At 37.8% G+C, this 19,755-nt stretch overlaps 1 protein-coding gene across 5 annotated transcripts in view; it reads left to right on the top strand.

Moving 5' to 3' along the window:
* MGARP (mitochondria localized glutamic acid rich protein) overlaps nt 1-19,755 on the top strand; it is a 32,565-nt gene that overhangs the window by 6,988 nt on the left and 5,822 nt on the right. For 3 of the 5 annotated variants that reach the window (XR_007889439.1, XR_007889438.1, XM_051619049.1), the window contains exons 4-6: nt 931-1,191; nt 14,111-14,269; nt 14,958-15,006. Coding sequence is in view for 3 of the 5 variants with exons in the window: in XM_051619049.1 (XP_051475009.1) it covers nt 931-1,191; nt 14,111-14,269; nt 14,958-15,004 (467 nt within the window). In the remaining 2 variants the exon portion in view is untranslated. Of the gene's footprint in view, nt 1-930; nt 1,192-14,110; nt 14,270-14,957; nt 15,007-17,654; nt 19,377-19,755 lie in introns of those variants that run through there. The other 2 variants (XM_051619050.1, XM_051619048.1) reach the window with 2 other exon arrangements.

Below are 19,755 nucleotides of genomic sequence, written 5' to 3'. Positions count from 1 at the left end.
GACAAATATTTAAAAGACAGCTAGGATTTGTAAAAAGAAAATGATCAGTCCTAAGTGGTCCTGTCTCCAGTAAAATGAATGCTGACCACTTAAAATCAGTAAGTTACTTTCTTACTTACATATACACAGTAAGGGTCCCCTGTTTTATTCTGCCTCACAGATCTTACCTTTCTTCACTGCTTTGGCTCTTGCAGTGGTCACAGTGCATTCACTACAGCTTTAAAGAAAGCAGGGTGAATAGGGGAAACAGATACCTGTGGTAGTGTGGAGCAAAGAGATGGCACAAAACCTGTCTGAAAACGAATCTCTTGTTTGCCTCAGCATTGTTGTAGCTGTGCCAGCCAAGTTAGCCACCTTGAAAATAGCCCTGGGCAAAGTGAAGGCACACCTTGTCCTGTGGTGCTTCTAAGCTGTGAGCCTGGTGGATAATAAGCTCCATAGGAGCATCTAAGTCATCGGAGCTTCTAAGTGTGATAGCACATGTCTTGATTCCCAGTGTGGTAACTCCACTGCTGGGAGCAAATTGGACAAGAACTTGCTCCCTGTGACACCTATGAGTGCACGGTCACTGCCACTTTCAGCAGAGTGGGTTTGGAGCAACACTTGCTGGGGTCCTTTTTTGTCCTTCTGTGCACTTCCACCTCTTGCAGTCACTTGCTTTAAGCCACAGTTTCTTTTCCTATTACACTGAAGCAGTTATGAAACTCGGTAATTAAGAATATGGTTTCCTCAACTTGTAAACATCTTTTTGGTGCGACACTAGACAATATGGGGCAGATGAGCTATTGATTTAATGACATTGCAAATTCTAATCCCAAAGCTTAGCTTCCCATTTTAAATTTAAATTATGATGGTGAAAAGCAGTTGGTGGATTTGTGTTGCATGCATGCACTTTACTCTCTTCTATTGTATTAAACAAATCTTTAAAAGGTGATGAAGATGAGACAGCTGAAGTTGCTGAAGTCGGTGAAGCAGAGACAGCCACGGAAGAGGCAGATGCAGCAGCTGCTGCTGGACCCACAGCACAGGAGGAGAGTGCTGGGGTATCCCCAGAAACTGGAGCGGAGAGTGACTTACCGGCTCCAGAGGCATCCCCTGCTGTGGAGGAAGCCCAGCAGGAAGCTGCTGCGGATTCGGAAGCTGCTGCGGATTCGGAAGCTGCTGCGGATTCGGAAGCTGCTGCAGTGCAAGGTTAACTTATGAACGTGGTGTTTGCGTGTGTGTTGTGGGTTCGAAAACTCTGCCTGTTACTGCAGAGTGTTAAGAACAGTCAGTGTTCCTAATGGAGTTTGTCATGCAATGAAAACTAATTCAGGTCTTCCCTTACATATCATGAGCATAAGGTAATTGGGGTCATTAAATCAGTGTCTCTAAAAGCATGCTGCCTGGGGCACCAGAGTTACTGTCTAAAACCAGTAGAATGAAAAGTTTATTTTACTACCCCATTCTGTTTATCTTCTTTAAGATCTTTTATCATGGTGCGTAATAGTACAGGTCAAACGGTTGTTTCAGTGACCCAGTTCTTAAGGGTTTGTTAAGGAATGTAAGTACTTTATTTCACTGGCCATTCCTCAGATATTTACACTAAATAATTATAGCTGTTCTGTGAATGTTGCTTGAACAGAATCTTGCATATCAGGATCTCAGTGTTAAGGATATACTAGGCTAAAAATTTAAAATTTGAATAACACATCAAATTGGCATTAAACACTTAACTCAGTGGCTACATACTTAGTGTTCTCAACTGTCAAGTGGTTTGAAATATTTTGATTTACTGTAATTTAAAAAAATCACAATAATACAAATGCAAACCTATCCATAAATTGCACAAAATACAGGATTATAATTTAACTTTATTTTTTGTTTGTTTTTTTATTGCTAGCCTGTAAGGATAGACCAATGGCTTACCTTCTTTCCTCTTGATTTGTTCAGCTAAATTTGGAATGGATACACATAAATCAATTGTGATTTCTTGGTAGATAGGAAAGCAGCAAACATTTGCATCTGGTGCCTTCAGTTAAAACAAACAAAACAACAAAAAACCTGCCAGCCAATCATGAAAGAGAAACTTCATTCTAAGCTTGATTTAAACATGGAATCTTTACTGCACACCTATGTTTGAATTCTTTTGAGAAAACAAACATCTACTTGAGAAGATACATCTAACAGATACGTCAAACTGAGGGTGGAAGTATTCTGACTGCTAATCCATGGGAGGCTTTCATAGTACTTTGAAAGGAATTATAAAATTCTGGATTTATTTTTTAATTTTTCCTTGGTGACTCCAGTAAGAAATGGATGCATCTTAATTGCCTTTTTAACAAATGAACTTGAGAAATGGTGCACCGCTTCAAATGGCTGGCTTTTGTGAAAGGTTTAGCTATGAATAGGATTTTAACTCATGTGTTAATAGCTCCTGTGCTTTTCTGCAAACCATCCATTACAAATAACATCTTAAAACAATACTTGGTACAACCTGCTAAAGGTAATATAGCTAAGAAAAAGTACAAGTAAGTTTATTTGTAGTGACTATTACTGTTTACATCTAAACATATTAATAAGGTAGTATCTAAAATAACTAGACCCTTAAATATTTCCATTTCTATGGAATATTTAGACCATTTCAACTAGAAACTAGTCTGATACATGGAAAATGTAGTGAATTAGAGCTGTTGAGACATAGAGGATGTTTTAAATGTTTCACAGAGCTCACCTCTGTTGCTTTACAGAGCAACTGCAAAATTTCACTTTAAGGAGTGGACACTTGCTTGCATCTAGAAGTGGTTTCATATTCCTTTCACAATGCTTATCTAGGAATATTTGTTAATTGTTGGATAGGATAGGATCTTCCATATTGTAAATATTCCTGCCACTCTATTGAAGAGGAAGCAGCTAGGATATTCCCTGAGAAATGTTGTGTATAAGTAGATTAAATCTGATAATCTAATTCTGGACACAGTGACTTCACGTGGTTAGTGTGGTCGCTATTTTATTTGAGAAAATACGTCTTGTAATTGTTCGTTACTGCTAGTGTTGACTGGAAGTGGATGTGCTATTTAGAAATTACTGATCTTAGATCTGTTTTCTCTGGCAACATGCTTACTGAAGAAAACAGCACTAGAATAATGCTTCTGTTACCTTGACATTTATAAGGGATTCTGAGGGTTATTTCAGGTGTCATCTGTCAAATCTTGCTGCAGTGATTATTCTTTGCTGTGTGGTAAAGCTGAAGGAGTCAAACCTATGTGATCTAAAGTTATTGAGAAACTTCTACATGTTGCTTCAGGCATCTTCCTTCCAGCCTTTAATCATGCTATCACTGATAAGCTAAAGCATTTCATATCAAGCTGCAGAAGTTGTACTTCCCCTGTGTAATCACTGTTTTCTACAGCAAAGGTGTTTTCTTCCCAGTGTAGCATTGTCTGATCTCTTTGACATTTCTGTGATGTTAAACCTTGTTCTGAGAGCAAGTCTGTCGTGGCAGTAGCCAGCAGTGAAGCCTATTGTCAATAACTGTTGGTAACAGGTGTGCCTAAGCCCAGGGTACACCCTGTGGATCTCTTAAGCAGTTCATGTGAGGTTCCTCAGCTGGGACCGTGTCCTGCTGTGACAGCCGAGTAACATGAGTCCTCCCGCCAGGTCACCTTAGCATTTGGCTGCTCCTCTCCTCCAGGCCCTGCCTGCCAGGGAACAGCATGTCTGCTAAAGCACTTATCTTGGATCTCCGAGGAATTGATGAGGGCCTCTGGCTCTGGACTGCAAGAAGGGTTTAACAAGCCACGCGTGGTCTTTAATCAGTATCCCTTTTCTTTATGCTATGTAAAAGCTAGTTTTCATTGGCATAATACTTAGAATATAAGCGGATGGTATTTTAATTCAAAAGTTCTCTGCTCTCTATGTACCACTTTGTTCCATGTGTCCTGCAGTCAACTACTGTGTTTAAAAAAAATAATAATATAAAAAAAATCTGGAAATACCTTTCAGTTTTGGATTTAACCATCCTCATAATTTGTGTTCTTTCCGTTTAGACGGGGAAAAAAAAGTGTATCTACCTTTTTACTGAGGTAAATAATTATTTTGCTTTTGGAACTGCCCAGAGAAGGGCATGCATACTCTGAAAAAGTGATCTAAGTTGCTTTTATTAGTTTTATTGGTAGGCTGATGTTACTCCTGCAGAGTAGTATTTCTCCTGCAGGTGCAAGGTTTTTTTTTATGGTTACCAGTAAACCTCTGTTTTTTTCAAATGCAGTTGTTTATTTTACTCTATAAGGCTTTCTGTAATATGTTTGGAAGTGCCTGGTTTCAGTAGACATTTGTCTCCAGCTCCAGTGTATGTACAAATATATGGATACATGATGTGAATGTGTGAATATACATGCATGTGCAAAAAGCCCCAAACCAGACTGAGCAAAAAAACCAAAACAACCAAACCCAAACACCCAACCTTGTAGGTAGGTACTTAATACTTAATCAGGGTAGTTTTCAATTTTAAAAAGTTAATTGAAATTGTATCTGGCTGGAATTTTCTCCTTGCCTCAGTTTACACAATTTACAACCCACTACTGCTATCGGGAATTCTGTAAATTACCGTTGCCAAAAAAAAGTACTGTGCCACATAACTCTGTTACTAATGATTTAGCTTCCTCTAAATTCTAGTTTTGTGCACCTTTTTATTACTCAAACTGTTGCACTGTGACTCTTGGTTACTGCCTGATGCTGCTAAATTTCCTGCTGTTCTAGAGTACTCTGTCTGGGGACCATAAAGATCAATGAGTCTTCAGATAGAACAAATGCTATAAAATGCAGATTGGCAAGATGCTACTTGGATTAGGCAGTGTTGTTGCATCTGTGACTTTTAGGTTTTGGATTGCCACTGTAAATTTTTTCCCAACTCTCCTATCGATGCTTGAGGTTGTTGCATTATCAACTGGAATAACAAAAGCAAGTAGACTGAAACTGTATTTTCTCAGACTCCTGACTTCTGTAGCATAGAATCTCTTGTATTTTTGTAAGTATTGAAGGACATGGTCTCTTCTCTGTTATTTTGAACACTATTTGAATGAGTATGTAGGTTTGGGAAGGATTAGTGTGTGAATGTGCCAGTGTTTTCCATGTTAAGCTTCGAATGGCATTGCAATGCCAGTTGTCTGCAGCCTAGAGAAACAAATATAGGCTGCACTGGACAGGAGTTACTGCTTTCTGGACAGGACTTTTTGCTGATCCGACCACACAATGGTGCCAAGCAGACAAAAACACCCGACATGATTAGCCTGTGTTGTTTTTTCTTGGTAAGTTACAAAACTGTACATGGATTCAAACACTGGGAGTACTTTGAAGATTGCTGAAGGGTCCTCCAAGTACTTTGCAATTGCTCATACTTATTTAGAGGCTTTCAGAAAGACATTGCTCAGTAGAACAAACAATCTTTCTAGGCATTTATTTGTGCAAGGTGGAGGGAGGAGGAAGGGCTGTGCAACCTGCGTCTCTTCACAACCTTAGGCACTGGGGTAAGATGCAGTGTGCTGAGTGCTGGACAGACCTTATCCCATATGATTATATTACTTGTTCACTGTTGGACCTTGTGAAAATAATGGCACTTTTTTCCCCCTCTTAACCTCACCTGTATAGATCAGAAGCATCTCATAATAGGCCTATTATCTACCATTTTCATATACATAATGTCATAGCGTGAAATGGGTCTCTAGGTGTAAATTGGCATTACAAAAGACAGAATCAGGCAAAGTATTCGCATCATCTTATGAAATCTGTGCTTAATTACCAGCTGTAGTGAAGGTTTTCTATCTGAATCTCCTTTTAGAGGATTTTCTTTTTCTCTTCATTGATTATGGTGGACTAAGCTAGCTAAATTAGGCTCTAGAAAGTTGAATTAGGTGAATATTATCTTACTGGGGACATATCCATATCTGCAGAACTTATGTTGAATGTTTCTACTTCACATTTAGCACTTTATCTGTCCCTTGGGCTACTGTATTTATCTTGCATTTCTACATTGGCCACTAGTCTTTTGTTTCTTCCTCCTCTTTTTCCTTCATGAAATTGAGCTTGTAGGGTGTCGTCATAGCACAGCTGGAAAATCTCTGTAAGAAGAATGTTAACAATATTTAGAAAGTCTTCTGTAAAACCTGTGAGCATCTGAAGACACAAGTTGGTAAATGGAGAGACTGGTTTTGAACACCCAATCTGAAAAGGAAAAATATTACAGCACGCACTGGGCAAGGGAGGAAGATTCCAGTAAAATGGAAAAATACTAGAACCTCCAAACAAGTAGGTGGGGGAGAACTTTCGATTTGTCTATTGTAGACCAAGAGGACAAGTAGGTTCTTAAAAAAATATTAAAGCTGGCAAAAAGACACAAAATGAATAAAACCTAATTACTATTAAGGAGAAAATGGACTTACTGTGTTTTACTAATGAAATATTTATAGCTCATTGTCAAGATTTCAAGAATGATACTAAAATAAGTTTATTTGTTTACCCTGGAAAGCAGAAACTCAATTTGGTCAAGAAAAAAACCTGTTAGCATTTGCTTTACCTTAATCTGTCAGCATTTTCTGTAAAAGCAGCATGCAGAGGAATACTGTTAACTGTCCTGCTTTAGAGAAAGTGTCAACAGGGACTCCTTTGTGTTCTCCTGTGGTGGCAGTTCAAACCAGAATGGTAATGGTTGGGATTTTTATATTAATTTTTGGGCAGCATTTCTCACTGCAGAGTGAATCATCATTTTCAAAAAACAACATACTGAACTTTGGTTGCTCCTTTGAAAACAATGTAAGTGGGTAAAACTTGGTGCATTGCTTTGTATGAAGAGTGTTAAAGAAAAGGTCTAACTTTTTAATTAAAAGGGGTTTTTTAGAACTTCTGAAGGATTTAATACAACACATTATGATAATGTATGCTGCTTATGTTAACTTGCAATAGTTTTCCTTGTGATCCATTCCAATCAGTGGCTAGATGTTTAAACCAATCAACCACAATGTGAATTGCTTCTCATTGCTATAAATCCTTGTTACAGGATATAAAATTATATACTTGAAATTATATGAGGTATTATAAACTATTCCAGCTTAATGTGGTATGCAGTGTTATGCTTTAATTCTGACCATTTCTGATGCTATCCTGGCATCTCTGAATCTTTTTTTAATCACCAAGTGAGTCTTCTGGTCACTAATATGAACTAATTAGGCATTTCTTAGGAGCTAGCAACCAACATTAGTCACAACCAACCTGTGAAAAGTTTGGTTGAATTAAATTGCTTCTTTGCTGTATGGAGTAGAGAAAATTTTCTTTTCTTAAAAATTTGCTTCATAACCCCATGGTTTAGGTTCTCATCTGAAACTTACAGTTTTTTATCTGGATTACTTATGGATGGCTTGCAAAAAGACAAAGCTATCATATTTTTATAGTGGCAGGATTATTAGAAATCCCAGTCTTCCTTTGTTGATCAGTGTCTCACAGGCCTTGGGCTCTGAGCCTCTACTTCAGGTTTAATTTCCTGCATAGCTGAAATGCCAAAGGGAGACAACTCCCTGCACCCCTGGGCTCTAGGGAGGTATTGCTGGATAGGGAAGGCTGAGGCTGCCCCATGACATGCCCACACAACAGGGTGGTCAGGCCAGGGCAAACAATTTCTTGAGAGCGTGTAGGCTTCTGCAGTCACCAGCCACTAGTTTCTGTCCTGTGCATCCAAGGAACTGATCAGACTGCAAAATAATTCATGCTTTTCTAAATAATCCTTAGGTCCCTGCCTCATTTTAGCATGTAGAGGTGAGAGGTTTATTTCTTTCCTGTCTGAAGCTTGAGCACGGTGTCAGAGAGAGGTATTAGTCTGTGGTTAACCATCTAGCAGATTTTTTCCTTTTTAAGCTGAATGTTTACATGTGCAGTGTATTTCCTTTCTGAAGAAATGGGTAACTTACTCTAGCTGGTTGTAATCTTACATGGTCACTGAATAAAATGCCAGTGAGCAGAGAGAGGACATTTCTTGTAGTCCTGAGTAACGTTCCTGGTGCTTGGGATGTTTGTCTGTGCTGAGCTTCCTGGGTCTTCCTGGCCAATGAAACCTGAAGCACTAATTCACTTTACAGGGACATATGCACAGTTTTGCCTATTTTGTGCCAAATGGAGTCGATTATTTTTTTGCCCTCTTCCATTGCTGATGTGGCTAATGGTGGTCTGAGCCCCTACAGGCAGAGGGAGGAAGTGCTGAACCCAAGTTAACTGTACCTTGGGTAGCAAGTGGCTTCTGATGAAAACCTCAGGAGTTAGGACAAAAGCCACTGTTTAAGGAACTTCTCTTCCATTTTCCTTAAAGAAGCTTTACATAAACAAAAATATAGCATTCTAGTATGAGTTGTTCTATAAAAGACTGTAAATAAAATACTGTTTCTGTTTTCACAATTAAATTTGACTTTTCCCTTCCCCTCCATTAGAATTAGCGTGTAACATCAGTTATGTTATAGGCAGCTTGAAATATCAAAGCCCTGTTTTGTACTCCAGCTTTGGTTTGTGCACTCCAGGCAGATTCCATTTATATTATACTGGCTAACTTGTATTATTTTAGCTTTATAAAGCCAAATTCTTCTGCAAGTAATATTTTTTTAAAGTAAGTGAACCTGACATTCTGCATTACAGATACCAGTCTCATCTCCACTTGTTTAAAAAAAGTAAGAAAAATAATGGCCTGAATGATACTGCTTTAAGTGAAATGCTTCCCTCAGAAAAGTGTATTTTTAAATATCTGTAAAAATCACAGGAAACAAGTGCCCCTTCAGATTTTTTTGTTGTTGTTTTTGTTTCTATCTGAAAATATCCTTTTTTAAACAAATCAAAGTATTAGGATTAGAATCAAAATATGATATTTTCAAATATATTAGTAGGGAAATGCAAAACTAGAGGAAAAAACAGGCTGTATTCCTGAGAAGGCTGTGGTTATCTTGTATAATCTTGTTATGAAACTTCCATTTTGGTGGGGGGGAAACCCCCACTTCTCCCTGAGCAAGGAAAGAATTGAGTGTATCTTTCATTTAAAAACCTGGAACAGCTATCTTCTCCATGTGTATTACAAATAAGGAAAAATTACTTACAAAGCCACTTAAAAATAAAAAAGGTAAAAGCTTAAAGTCCAATGTGATTAAAAAAATATAACATACGAGTTTAATTATGCCTACAGGCTATTTGTATCAGCCATCTATAAATTGGCATCAACAGATACTAAAAATATTTAAAGTTTCAACACAAAAGCACTTTGAACAAGGAGAGCACTTGCAGCAATGCTGAGTTGACTGGCCAGAGGTGGTAAAACTTTTGCTGTAGTAGTAAAATTCTGAATTCCAAGAGTGCCTCCACTCTATCTATCTATCTATCTATCTATCTATCTATCTATCTATCTATCTATCTGTCTATCTATCTATCTATCTATCTATCTACCTATCTAAAAATTGGGCTTTTCCTTTCAGTGCTGCTCCCTGAGAGACAGCTTTTTCTATTGTAACATGTTAAAAGAAAGATAAAGTGCTTCACCTGCATGAGGAAAGCAGTTATTTTTTTCAGATAATTTATGGGATCTGGGTTCTGAAACTCAATCCACATTCGTTGGATTTTTTTTAATTGTTATTATTAGCATGAGAAAGTCAATCTGTGTGTGGTGTTTATTTTTTGTTATTGGCTGGAGCAAAGAAGAGTCAGTAACACAGGACCTGCAAGTCCCTGTTTACTGTGCTTGTCTGTTCTGCTGGGGGAATGCTGAGCTCGCTAATATTCAGACAATTCGATTGAGTATCATGAGGATGCAGAAATGCCCTGGATTTGGGCTGTTTTCTGTTCAATTGTGAACGCAAAGAAACATGGTCTTACACTCTCAGTGCTGCAACTGTAGCACTTCTAAGATTAAAACTTGTGTCTTTTTAAGACTGCAGGAATAACTACTTTATACAGGAAGAAGCTTTTTTTTTTTTTTTCCCACTGAAATGATAGGGATAATTTCCTAAAAAAAATAATATTTCTAGGTGAAACTAGATGTTGGATATTGTGCTAATAAGCAACCAGAGCTTCCTCATGCTGCTGTATTATTAAAATAAAAAGTTTTAAACCAAAAAATTAGTTTCTTTTCATCTGTAAAATCAATTTCCTTTCCTGTATTCACTCAACTCAAACCAGATGTGTTTTCATAACATGAATGGTTTGGTATTGTGTTTGGTGCATATGTAATGTGCTGATGGTGCCTGCCCGGTTGTGTTCTGCTCCTGCCTGTGCTATTTGGAAGGACATATCTCTTCTCAAAATGGTTATCTTATGAAGCAGAGGAGATAAAGACCACTTGAGAGTGCTTATAGCTCTCCAGGGCAGAAGCAGGTAGTGTTTTTGTTAGGGTTCAGTGTTACATATAAGCAATGGATATTACGAAGATGTTGAGGTATGTACTGATGGTTGTGTAGTGGAAATATGTCAAGGGTCTAACTAGCCTGAGGATGTTTGTCCTCAAAATCCTGGGTATATTAAAATCACTTAGGATGCTTCCAGAACAGTTGTTGATGCATTATGCAAAGCCTTACCACGTGCCTACAAGTTAGTACATCTCATTAATTTGATTTCTCTGAGGCTTTAAGATCTTTTATATCATCTTTTGTTGAAATCACAAGGAAGTTAAAGCTCCTAATTCAGATCTGTAAGTGCAATAGTATATACAAATGCCTAGCAAAACTGAAGAAAATTATAGCCACTGGTACTGGGGCTTAGCTACTTATCCCAGGGGGAAATTTAAAATTGACAAATGGCTGGTGAAGAAGTGTAAGGAAAATATCGATTTTTCAGAAAAAAAAAAAAAGTAAAAAAAGTTGATATTATACAAAGAGGCTGAGATGTAGCTACCAGTATAATGCCTTGTATGAAACAGAAGTGTATAGATTCTGTAGAGTAATATATCCTGCTAAGATGGGGGTGATGTGACACACCAAACACTCAGTGAAACAGTGAAAGCATGAAACCATTAACTCCAGTGCTATTGATGAATGCTGTGGGGGTTTTTCCCTCTTACAGAATTCAGGAAAAAATACCAGCCAGCCCCACTTTTGTGACTATATAAAGAAACTAAAAAAAAAAATCAAGAGCATTCCCATTTTTGGCATTTTAAGTTGTATGGGTCAGGGTGAATCATCATTTGACTGAGACCAATTTGACTGGAATGCTGCAAGTGGGTGTTAAAGGTGTGAAGGAGCTGAAGTAGCACTGTGTGCTATCGATAATAAAGCAGCTGGGTATTGAGTGAAAGACTAATACAAACAGCACTTAAATACCGTGTGTCTTCATTGCAGAGAAGCAGTTGCACAATGCAGATTATTTTGTTCAGTTAAAGCCTGTAGAAATTGTAAGAAGGCTGACATGGAGAAACTGTATTGTAGTTACTGCTGCACAGGGAAATACTGGGACTTGAGAATTTCAGACTGATCCTTGTTCAGGAAACCACATAGAACCAGTTAAGATGCTGTAACTCCTCTACAACTCTATTTTTGAGAAAATGAAGAAGCTTAATTTTTTCAATATTTGAGCTAATGAAAGTTAGAAGTTATTTCAGTTACATATATTTATTGCTGTAGTGTTTCATGACAGGCTTATTAACAACTTTGCAATAACTGAGCAGACAGAAAAGTAAAATCTATCTTCCAAGGATTATGGAAAATGAGTCATCTTTGTACCAGGCATATATTAAAGCCTCTTTTATGAAGTAGGGTGTTACTGCAGGATTTTACATCAAACAACTGTGAGAGATTAAGCTGAACTGAACAAAATAGGAAATGCACGCAAATGTAAAAAAAAAAAAAAAGGGGAGGGGAGGGCAGGAATAGCACTGAGATTTAATTTAATATTCAGGGAAACAACAAGGAGAAATTCTTAAACTTTGTAATGCTTTGCGCTACCAGCTGATCAGCAGTAGAGGCTGCAGGGCACTTGGGTGGGTATGCCTGTTCTTCCCTGCAGGGAAGGCAACAGGTGGCTGTCCCCATTCTGAAGGAGAGAGAACTCATTATCAGCTTGCCTGGTAGTCATTCCTCTGGTGTTGCCCTGGAATCACAGCAAATCCCTAGGACAGGGAAAAATGACTTTATCTTGTGAGTGGGATTGAGTGTTTGTTCCAAGACTGAACTGTGTACAAGCCACCAAAAATACACTGAGATTTGTTTCAGTATGTCAGATTAAAGCTCAAAATATCTTTCATGGTTAGAGACTGGTCCTTTTTTTCATGGTGCTCAGAGCACCAAAAGACACTTAGATATATTTCTGTAGTTGCAACAGGCCAAAGAAATTATGCCAAAATGATCTGAACGGGCCAATCTGGATCCTCGTGGGAGATAATGCCGCCAGGCACAGATGTAAGGGATGACCCAGCACAAGCTGCCATGCCCCCTCCTGCTGTGACAAGTGTGCTTGGACAGCCACTGCTGCCAGCTTTCTCTTCTCTGAGAGAGCACTTCAGCTGGGCCACCAGCAAGGTGGCTTCTACAAAACTCTAGCCATCTGTGCTCAAGGAATGGACATGAAAGCCACTTGGATAAAAGTACTTGCTGGAATGTTCTGCAGTAACCAAGGACAATTATTCATATGTACAGACGTAAGTTTTCCAAAATGTGATGCCTGTAGCAACAAACCGTTTATATTATAGGGAGTGACTCTGCAGAGACCTGGATGGTCACATTGGGAGGAATGCCTATTTTGTTGCTCTATGTTGCTTCTCTTAGTTTCTTTTTAAGACAGGGATTCCTGTAGGTGACAAATAAACACAAAGTCCATTTTGTTCCCTCTACTTGCTTACTGATCTACTCTTCTTAGTGCAAAAGAAATTATAACACTGAAACATCACAAGATATATATAAAAAATTAATAAGATGAGATACTATAAGCCAGAGAGCAAGGTTTTGGTAATATAAACTGAATGTTTGATGTTGCAAACTCAAAACCAGCAGCTTGTTACCATAGCAAAAATATTGCATTATACCAAGTGGTGCTAGCTGTAAAATATCGAATGTTCTGAATTTCAAATGTGCTATTTTTATTGTATAGATGTTTTCTATAAAGACAAAGGTGGCAATTCCTCTTTTTTTTTTTTTTTTCTGTTGCTTCTTCAAAATTCAGTCAGTGTTCTGCAAAATAAAGTGAAATAGTTGATGACAGGGCATGCTGTATTTAAATAGTTGCAAGCTGATATTTGGAAAAAGACATGGGATGCTAGCTCTACAAAACTCCTTTTTATGTTACTTAGTGAACTTGTAATGAAGCTGTTAGGTTAGGTGTATTTAATACACACGTAGCTTAGTATAGGACACAATTTGGAAGCAACAAAGTCCCTGCAAATTCTATCCTGCAGAGCAGTTAAGGTGTGTGATGATGGAGACTATCAATAGGAAGATTAGAAGGACACGGTGTGAGAGAATTTACTCAAGTCAAATCTAACACGTAACTGGTGGATGACGTGCTTGGTCTCCCTGTAGAGTGTATCTGTATACAGGCATATTACTTACTGCAGATGTTTTATGCAGACCTATTGCTTTATCCTTAAGGAGTATTGAAAAATGGCTAGCTGGCAATCGTGCTACATGGGAATCACAACCTGAACCTTCAGCCTGATGTCAGGATATTTCTACATTAAAACTACCTGTGATGTCTTTGCAAGGTTACGTGGAGTGTCTGTGTAATGTTCTATGCTGTTGATCAGACTAGGATTATTTACATGGAAACTTTACCTTTAGTATCTTGCACACCATTAATAGTTTGATAGAAATCAGAAAATAAAATGAAGGTATCTGCAAAAGGACATACATGTAAGAGAATACTTACCTGTGTCTAAAGGCATGAAAACAGCTCGTGTTTATAGTTTTCTGTCCCAGGGTTGGGAAGAGTCTGACTTTCCCTGGAATTCTACTTGCAAACTTTTCTTTGCATGATAAAATGTAATCATCTGATAGATCCTGTTGTCTTCATTTACTTCAGACATGTATATTAGGCAGGTACTTTATGCTTTGTGAGCCTTGACTGCTCATCCTCATTGATGCTGGTGACTGGAAAGACAAGACAATTATCTCTCTAATTTGATTCATAGAAACTGTGAGTGAAGTCTTGGATGTTGCAGCTTCTTCTGTGCATGAGGAAAACTTAGACAGTGTCAAGGAAGCAGTAGCCTCAGCAACTCCAGAGATTTCTGACACATCCTCAAGGACCCAGGACGTTGATGCTGAGGTGTTGGGACAAACTTCAGAAGGTGCAGGAGTGCAGCTGGGTCTGAAATATTCTGTGTCTGAAAAGTGCTAATGGCTGGCTGGCTGCAAGAGCATGCAGAACTCAAGTGATATAGAGTGGCTGCTGACCATGGGTGTTTGGTGTCATAGTGCTAGCAGAAAGTTTTTATTTTTAAATTCTATGCCATGCAGTAGAAATAGGCATTGCTAAGGTGGACTGTGGGGTGGTTTGAGCTCAGTGCACTGCTAAGTGTCTAGAGGTAAAGTTCATTAAGAACAAGAAATTCTCCCTTGTGCTTCATATTATGTAACTTTTTTTTTTAACAGCTGACTTAATTTGAAAGATACAACTTTCTTAAATTACATTTCTGTAAAGAAAATTACAGAGCATACAAAATTTATAAACCTTACAGTGTTCCAATGAAGCTATAAAGGTTCTTACATTGTTATTGGACAATATAACAATATAATTTCAAAGAAAAAATTGTGTTAAAATGATCACGATGGAGATTTTCAAAGGAGTTTAGAAGTTTGGCCTCTAAACTCTTTTAGAATGAAAAAGCTAAAAGGAAAACTGTCTGTATACGTACTATGACTTTGTAATTTGTATCCCTTTACTCCAAAGGATCCTTTGGACTAAAGGAAATTACTATTTGTTGTTGAACAAATTGTTTCTCATGTTTCTCATTGGCGTTCTGTCCCCATTTTCAGTTTCTGTGGAGGAGAAGCCACCTGAAGAAGATGCTAAGGAACCCTAAAGGTACACAGTGCAATTGCAGCATGTGGTTTCCCATGCTTCACTTTTCTTTTTGTTTCAGTTAGTGGGAATTGCAGCACATGGTAAGTCTGCACATGCACTCTGATGGTGAGTTTGTGTTTCTGCTCCCAATAAGTACACTGCAAAAAATAACTTTACTGAAGTATTTCTTACTGTTTGGAAACCATTGCTGGCATCTTTTAGAGGTTAGAGAGCAAAACTTTTCTGTATCAGTTGTTACACGGGGTATTTATGGATTTATCTTAGTCCCATGCAAAGTGGATAAAGACCCAAGGGCTGTAACTTTATTCTAGGCAAAGAGTGTTCTTTGGACACTGATTTAAATGGTATAGATACTGGACTCCTGATTTATTGTCTTATACAAGTAAACCCATCTCTTGTTATCCTCAGTGTAAACACAGGGAAGCTGTAATCTGCTGGAATATTTTTTTTTAAGACATTTTTTCACATTTAGTCTCCCTGCGCTTTTAGTCTGTGCTAATTAAAAATACTGAACAGAATAGTCTTACTATTTTTTTAGGATCTTGCTCAGTCGTTTTTACTACCTTATAGAATAAAAAACTTTGTCCTCAATATTCTAACTACTTTGCTGCTCCCTGTGACTCCCCATCCCAAAATGGATGGTAAGATGGTGATAGAAACCTGAAGGAATAAAAAGTTTGGCTGAAATATGAACATGAATCTTGTTAGAAAAGATACTACCTGGGCTAAAAACCACTGAAAGTTGATCACCACTTTCAGATCAGGAATTCTCAAAATTTCTTCTGCTGCTAGTTAAAAATTCATACACTAACTCTTGGAGCACCAGTGCAAGAGGAGAAGGAAACGGAGCAAAGAAAGTTATTTTTCATTGTATCCTCAAAACATATGCACTAAATACACTTGTACAACCTTACCATTATGTTCTGAGCCCTTTGCAAATGTTTGCTTATTCCATTATCCATTGCAATATAAAACGATATAATGTCTCTTATCTTCTTGTGGTAAAAGGCAAACATTCTTAATCTGCATGGTCTTCTACTCTGTTGTTTTAGCATTCAAAGCTAAAAAAAATAATAAAAAAGTCAAAGCAAAGCCAACCCCACAATTATAAATAATTTACAAAATGCTAGTGTAAGATATGTTCCTCTACCAAATAGAATTTTTGTATTTTACTAGGACTAATGGTGTGAAGTGGAACAGATATTTAATGAATGTGGGTGAGACGTGAAGAAAAGTTGCAAGCATGTGCCTCTCAAAGCTGTTGCTTTTGCTTAAAGTGAAAGCTAAGGACACCCAAGGGTATCACATCAGAAAAATAAGTTACCAAGAAATTCTCCTGGAACATATAAAAATAAGTCACCAAGAAATCCACTCTGAACACATAAATGCAGTGAGAAAATGTTAAGAGCTAGGAATATATATATATATTTTCCCCTCTTAACATCTTTCAACCCTAAAAATGGTTGCATTGTTATTTCAGAGTTTGACTTAGAAAACAAAAATCCAATACAGCCAATTCAATTAATGAAGACAGAGACAGTAACAGAAAGGGGTGGGAGTGTGAGGGAAGGCAAGCTGTAGCAAGCACCTTTGATGGAACAAATTGAAAATAAGTGAAAAATAGATGAATCTGCTACCAGAATACAGATCCACTGAATTCTGCTTAAACTGCTTAGGGTCTTTTTGAAAAAAAGAAAAGGGGAAAAAAAAAGTACTTTTTATTAATATAGAATCCCAAGGTTACAAAAGAGTCTTTTACTGAGTCCCAATTTGATTTTGTTGCAGGGTAAAAAGGTTTCTAAAGCATTTTACTACTTAGTGCTGGAAGATTGCTGGCTGACTTTTTTCAATTCACAAGTCAAGAGTCACTGTGCATTCCCAGTCAGGAAAGAACTATGATTTTTTTTTTTTTTTTTTACTGTATGTTTTGATTGTAAGCTCTTTATGGTATGGACCTTAACTTTAAGTTTGCATTAAAACAATTATACTTTTAAAGGTATTTAGAGCAAAAAAAATAAGCAAAAAGATGTTGATGTAAGAGGCAAATCTGTATGCAGTTAACTTTTTAAAGAAATACTGTTTATTTGGTGAAGGGGTAGAAGTAGCAGTAATGGATGAAATCCTCAGGTAAAGCCTCACATTGATGCTGAGAGCACAGCTGAGTAGGAATACACTATTGTTCCCTTTTCTTTTCCAAGTACAGCAGTTCCACTGCATGTGGCTGTTGTCCCCACATTCACACAGCTATGAAGCTACTTACATCAGTAATCTCAGCAAACACAATTGGTTTACCTCATGCTTAAATTTAAGCAAGTAACTATTTGTAGATGCAAGGCTTACTGGAATGTGTCCAGCATACAGGGGCATTCATTTATACCTGAGCAACACAGCTCAAGTATAAATGAAGGATTCCTTGAAATTGAATGTTGTTTGGTGGTAGTAGAGCAAGTTTTCACAAACCATCTGATAAGCGTGATTTATGCAGCAGTAGTGTTTACATGCTGTAATTTACTTAACTGATGACCTGCAGTCAAATTTACAGTGTGCTTTGAATGTTTGCAAAGAAAAAGACGTGATAAATCAAGTCTGTTGCTTAAACATCACTTCTTGTTGCTCCCTCTAACCCAGATCCTTTTTCTTTTTCCCAGTAAGCAGTGCTGAAGCCTTTGAAAAGTTTAATAGAAATATTAGTGGCAATCAACCAGCTGATTCCTGTGTGAAACCTCGTTTCCTTCCTTGGAGACATAAAAGAAGTTGTGCAGTTTGTCATACCACACACTGTTCATTAGGACCAGTATTCATTGCTGCAACAGGCAACCTACTAGCATTTCAGTTGGTTAGAGACGCTTCTGTTATTAATATCTCTGCTCTAGAAAGTAGCATCCAGTAATAACTGTCAAAGCACCACCCAGCATGTAATAAATACACGTGTGAAGAGAAGCAGTAGAGTTAACTGAAACCATGTCAGGTGAACTCGTTCTAGATCTCTGTTGTCTTGTTATGTACATGGTTTTCTTACTTTTGGTCCAAAATATGGTACATAATTATTGTGATATGCCATGTTAAAATGTAAGTAAGAAGATTTAACTAAGTTAAAATCTTATTAAAACTACTTGCTAGTATTTTTAAATTGGGGTCACAGGGAAAATAACAACCTTGTTTGCTCCCAAGTTTGGATTTGCAATTGTAAGCATAGCACATCTGGATGTACAAGATCTGATTTTCCTTCTGCATAAACATTTACCCTTCCTCACACAATAATATCCAGGAGTAAACATTTTTAAGCCTCTACTTTGAGAACAAAACTCATTTGTAGTAGCACTGTGTACTTTATAGCATGAAGTTCAAAATGACACCAATTTAGGTTATCATCGTTGATCAAGGTGGTAGCTCCTACCTTGGGGGTGCTGGGCCCTGTTCCTGCCAAACCTTATTCAGCTTGCTGAAGTCTTTTTGTGTTGTTCTGTCTCAGCAGTGGCATGCAGCAGTGGCATAACAACGCGGAGCTTTGAGTGAGTGCTCTTCTACAAATCACGAGCAATTTAGGCTGTGGTAAAGCTCCTCTCTGAGCGCTTGCAGAGGGCCAGCAAAATCCTTGTGGAAGGCTATGCCACAGGATTCTTAGGGACTAATGGACACACGGACAAGGATCCTTAGGGACTAATAAAGAACAAAATCTCTAAAAAATATTGCAATCTTATTATTATCTTAATTTGGAAAAAATCTGTAATGAATAATGGGTTTACATGACACTGTTCTAACCCTCCATTGTGCTATGGGCCTGTGCATGACTGTGCATCTACTACAACATTTTTACTGAGACCCCCACCGACTAAAAAGCATTACAGCCATCACAGAATGGTAGTAATTCTAAATGAGGGCCAAATTAGGTGTATTATACACCATGTATATAGAAAATGTGAGTTAGAAGGTGTTTCTGACTGCTTTCTGTTCAAGCAGAACTTTGGAAAAATGTTGAAAAGGAAACTACAGCATTATGACTTTCCTACCTATGGCACAAAGCAAAACATGCTCCTTTCCCCATCATAAAACAAATTATAGTAGCATTCCAACAAAAATACAGCCTATTGCCCTTGTACGTTCTTAGGAATAACTGGAGTAATGCAGAGGCAAAATCAGGTTTCTGAGCTTCAAAAAGCCCTACTACAGCCTTCTGCTTAAAGACACTGTGATTAAAAGCAACTTTTGTAGACAAAGCTACTGGAATAAAAGTCTTGGACTGGTATTTTGTTGGATGAGAGTCTGTTTATCTGGTAGATTAAACACCCTGTGATGGATGCATACTTTTAAATGTTTCATTTCCTCATTTTCACTAATTGTCATGAAATAAACTGTTTCTAATGTCTGCATCTGGCAGTAGGCTTTCTGAAATGGTAGGCTTTGCTGAGTGTCCCTTTCTCTCTGGAACTGCTCTGGTACATGACAAAATATATTAGCCCCTGGCAACAGATGTCTGAAGAATTGAAGCACAACTTGTGGTGTGCTTTCCAAAGCTTTTAGTTTTTCTTATTTAAAAAAATATTAAGAGTCCCAGGATAGCCTGTACATATGCTTCATGTCAGAGATCCTTTTTTATAGAGTCACGGAATGCCAGGTTGGAATGGACCTCAAGGATCATCTGGTCCAACCTTTCTAGGTGATACTACAGTTTATGTGAGATGGCTCAGCACCCTGTTAAGCTGAGACTTAAAACTGTGCAGTGTTGGGGAATCACTACTCTTGAAAGCC

This window comes from Apus apus, chromosome 4, assembly GCF_020740795.1.
Source record: "Apus apus isolate bApuApu2 chromosome 4, bApuApu2.pri.cur, whole genome shotgun sequence".
NCBI classification, from domain to species: domain Eukaryota; kingdom Metazoa; phylum Chordata; class Aves; order Apodiformes; family Apodidae; genus Apus; species Apus apus.
The sequence above is the reverse complement of the archived record's forward strand: the minus strand, read 5'-3'. Positions and strand labels throughout refer to the sequence as shown.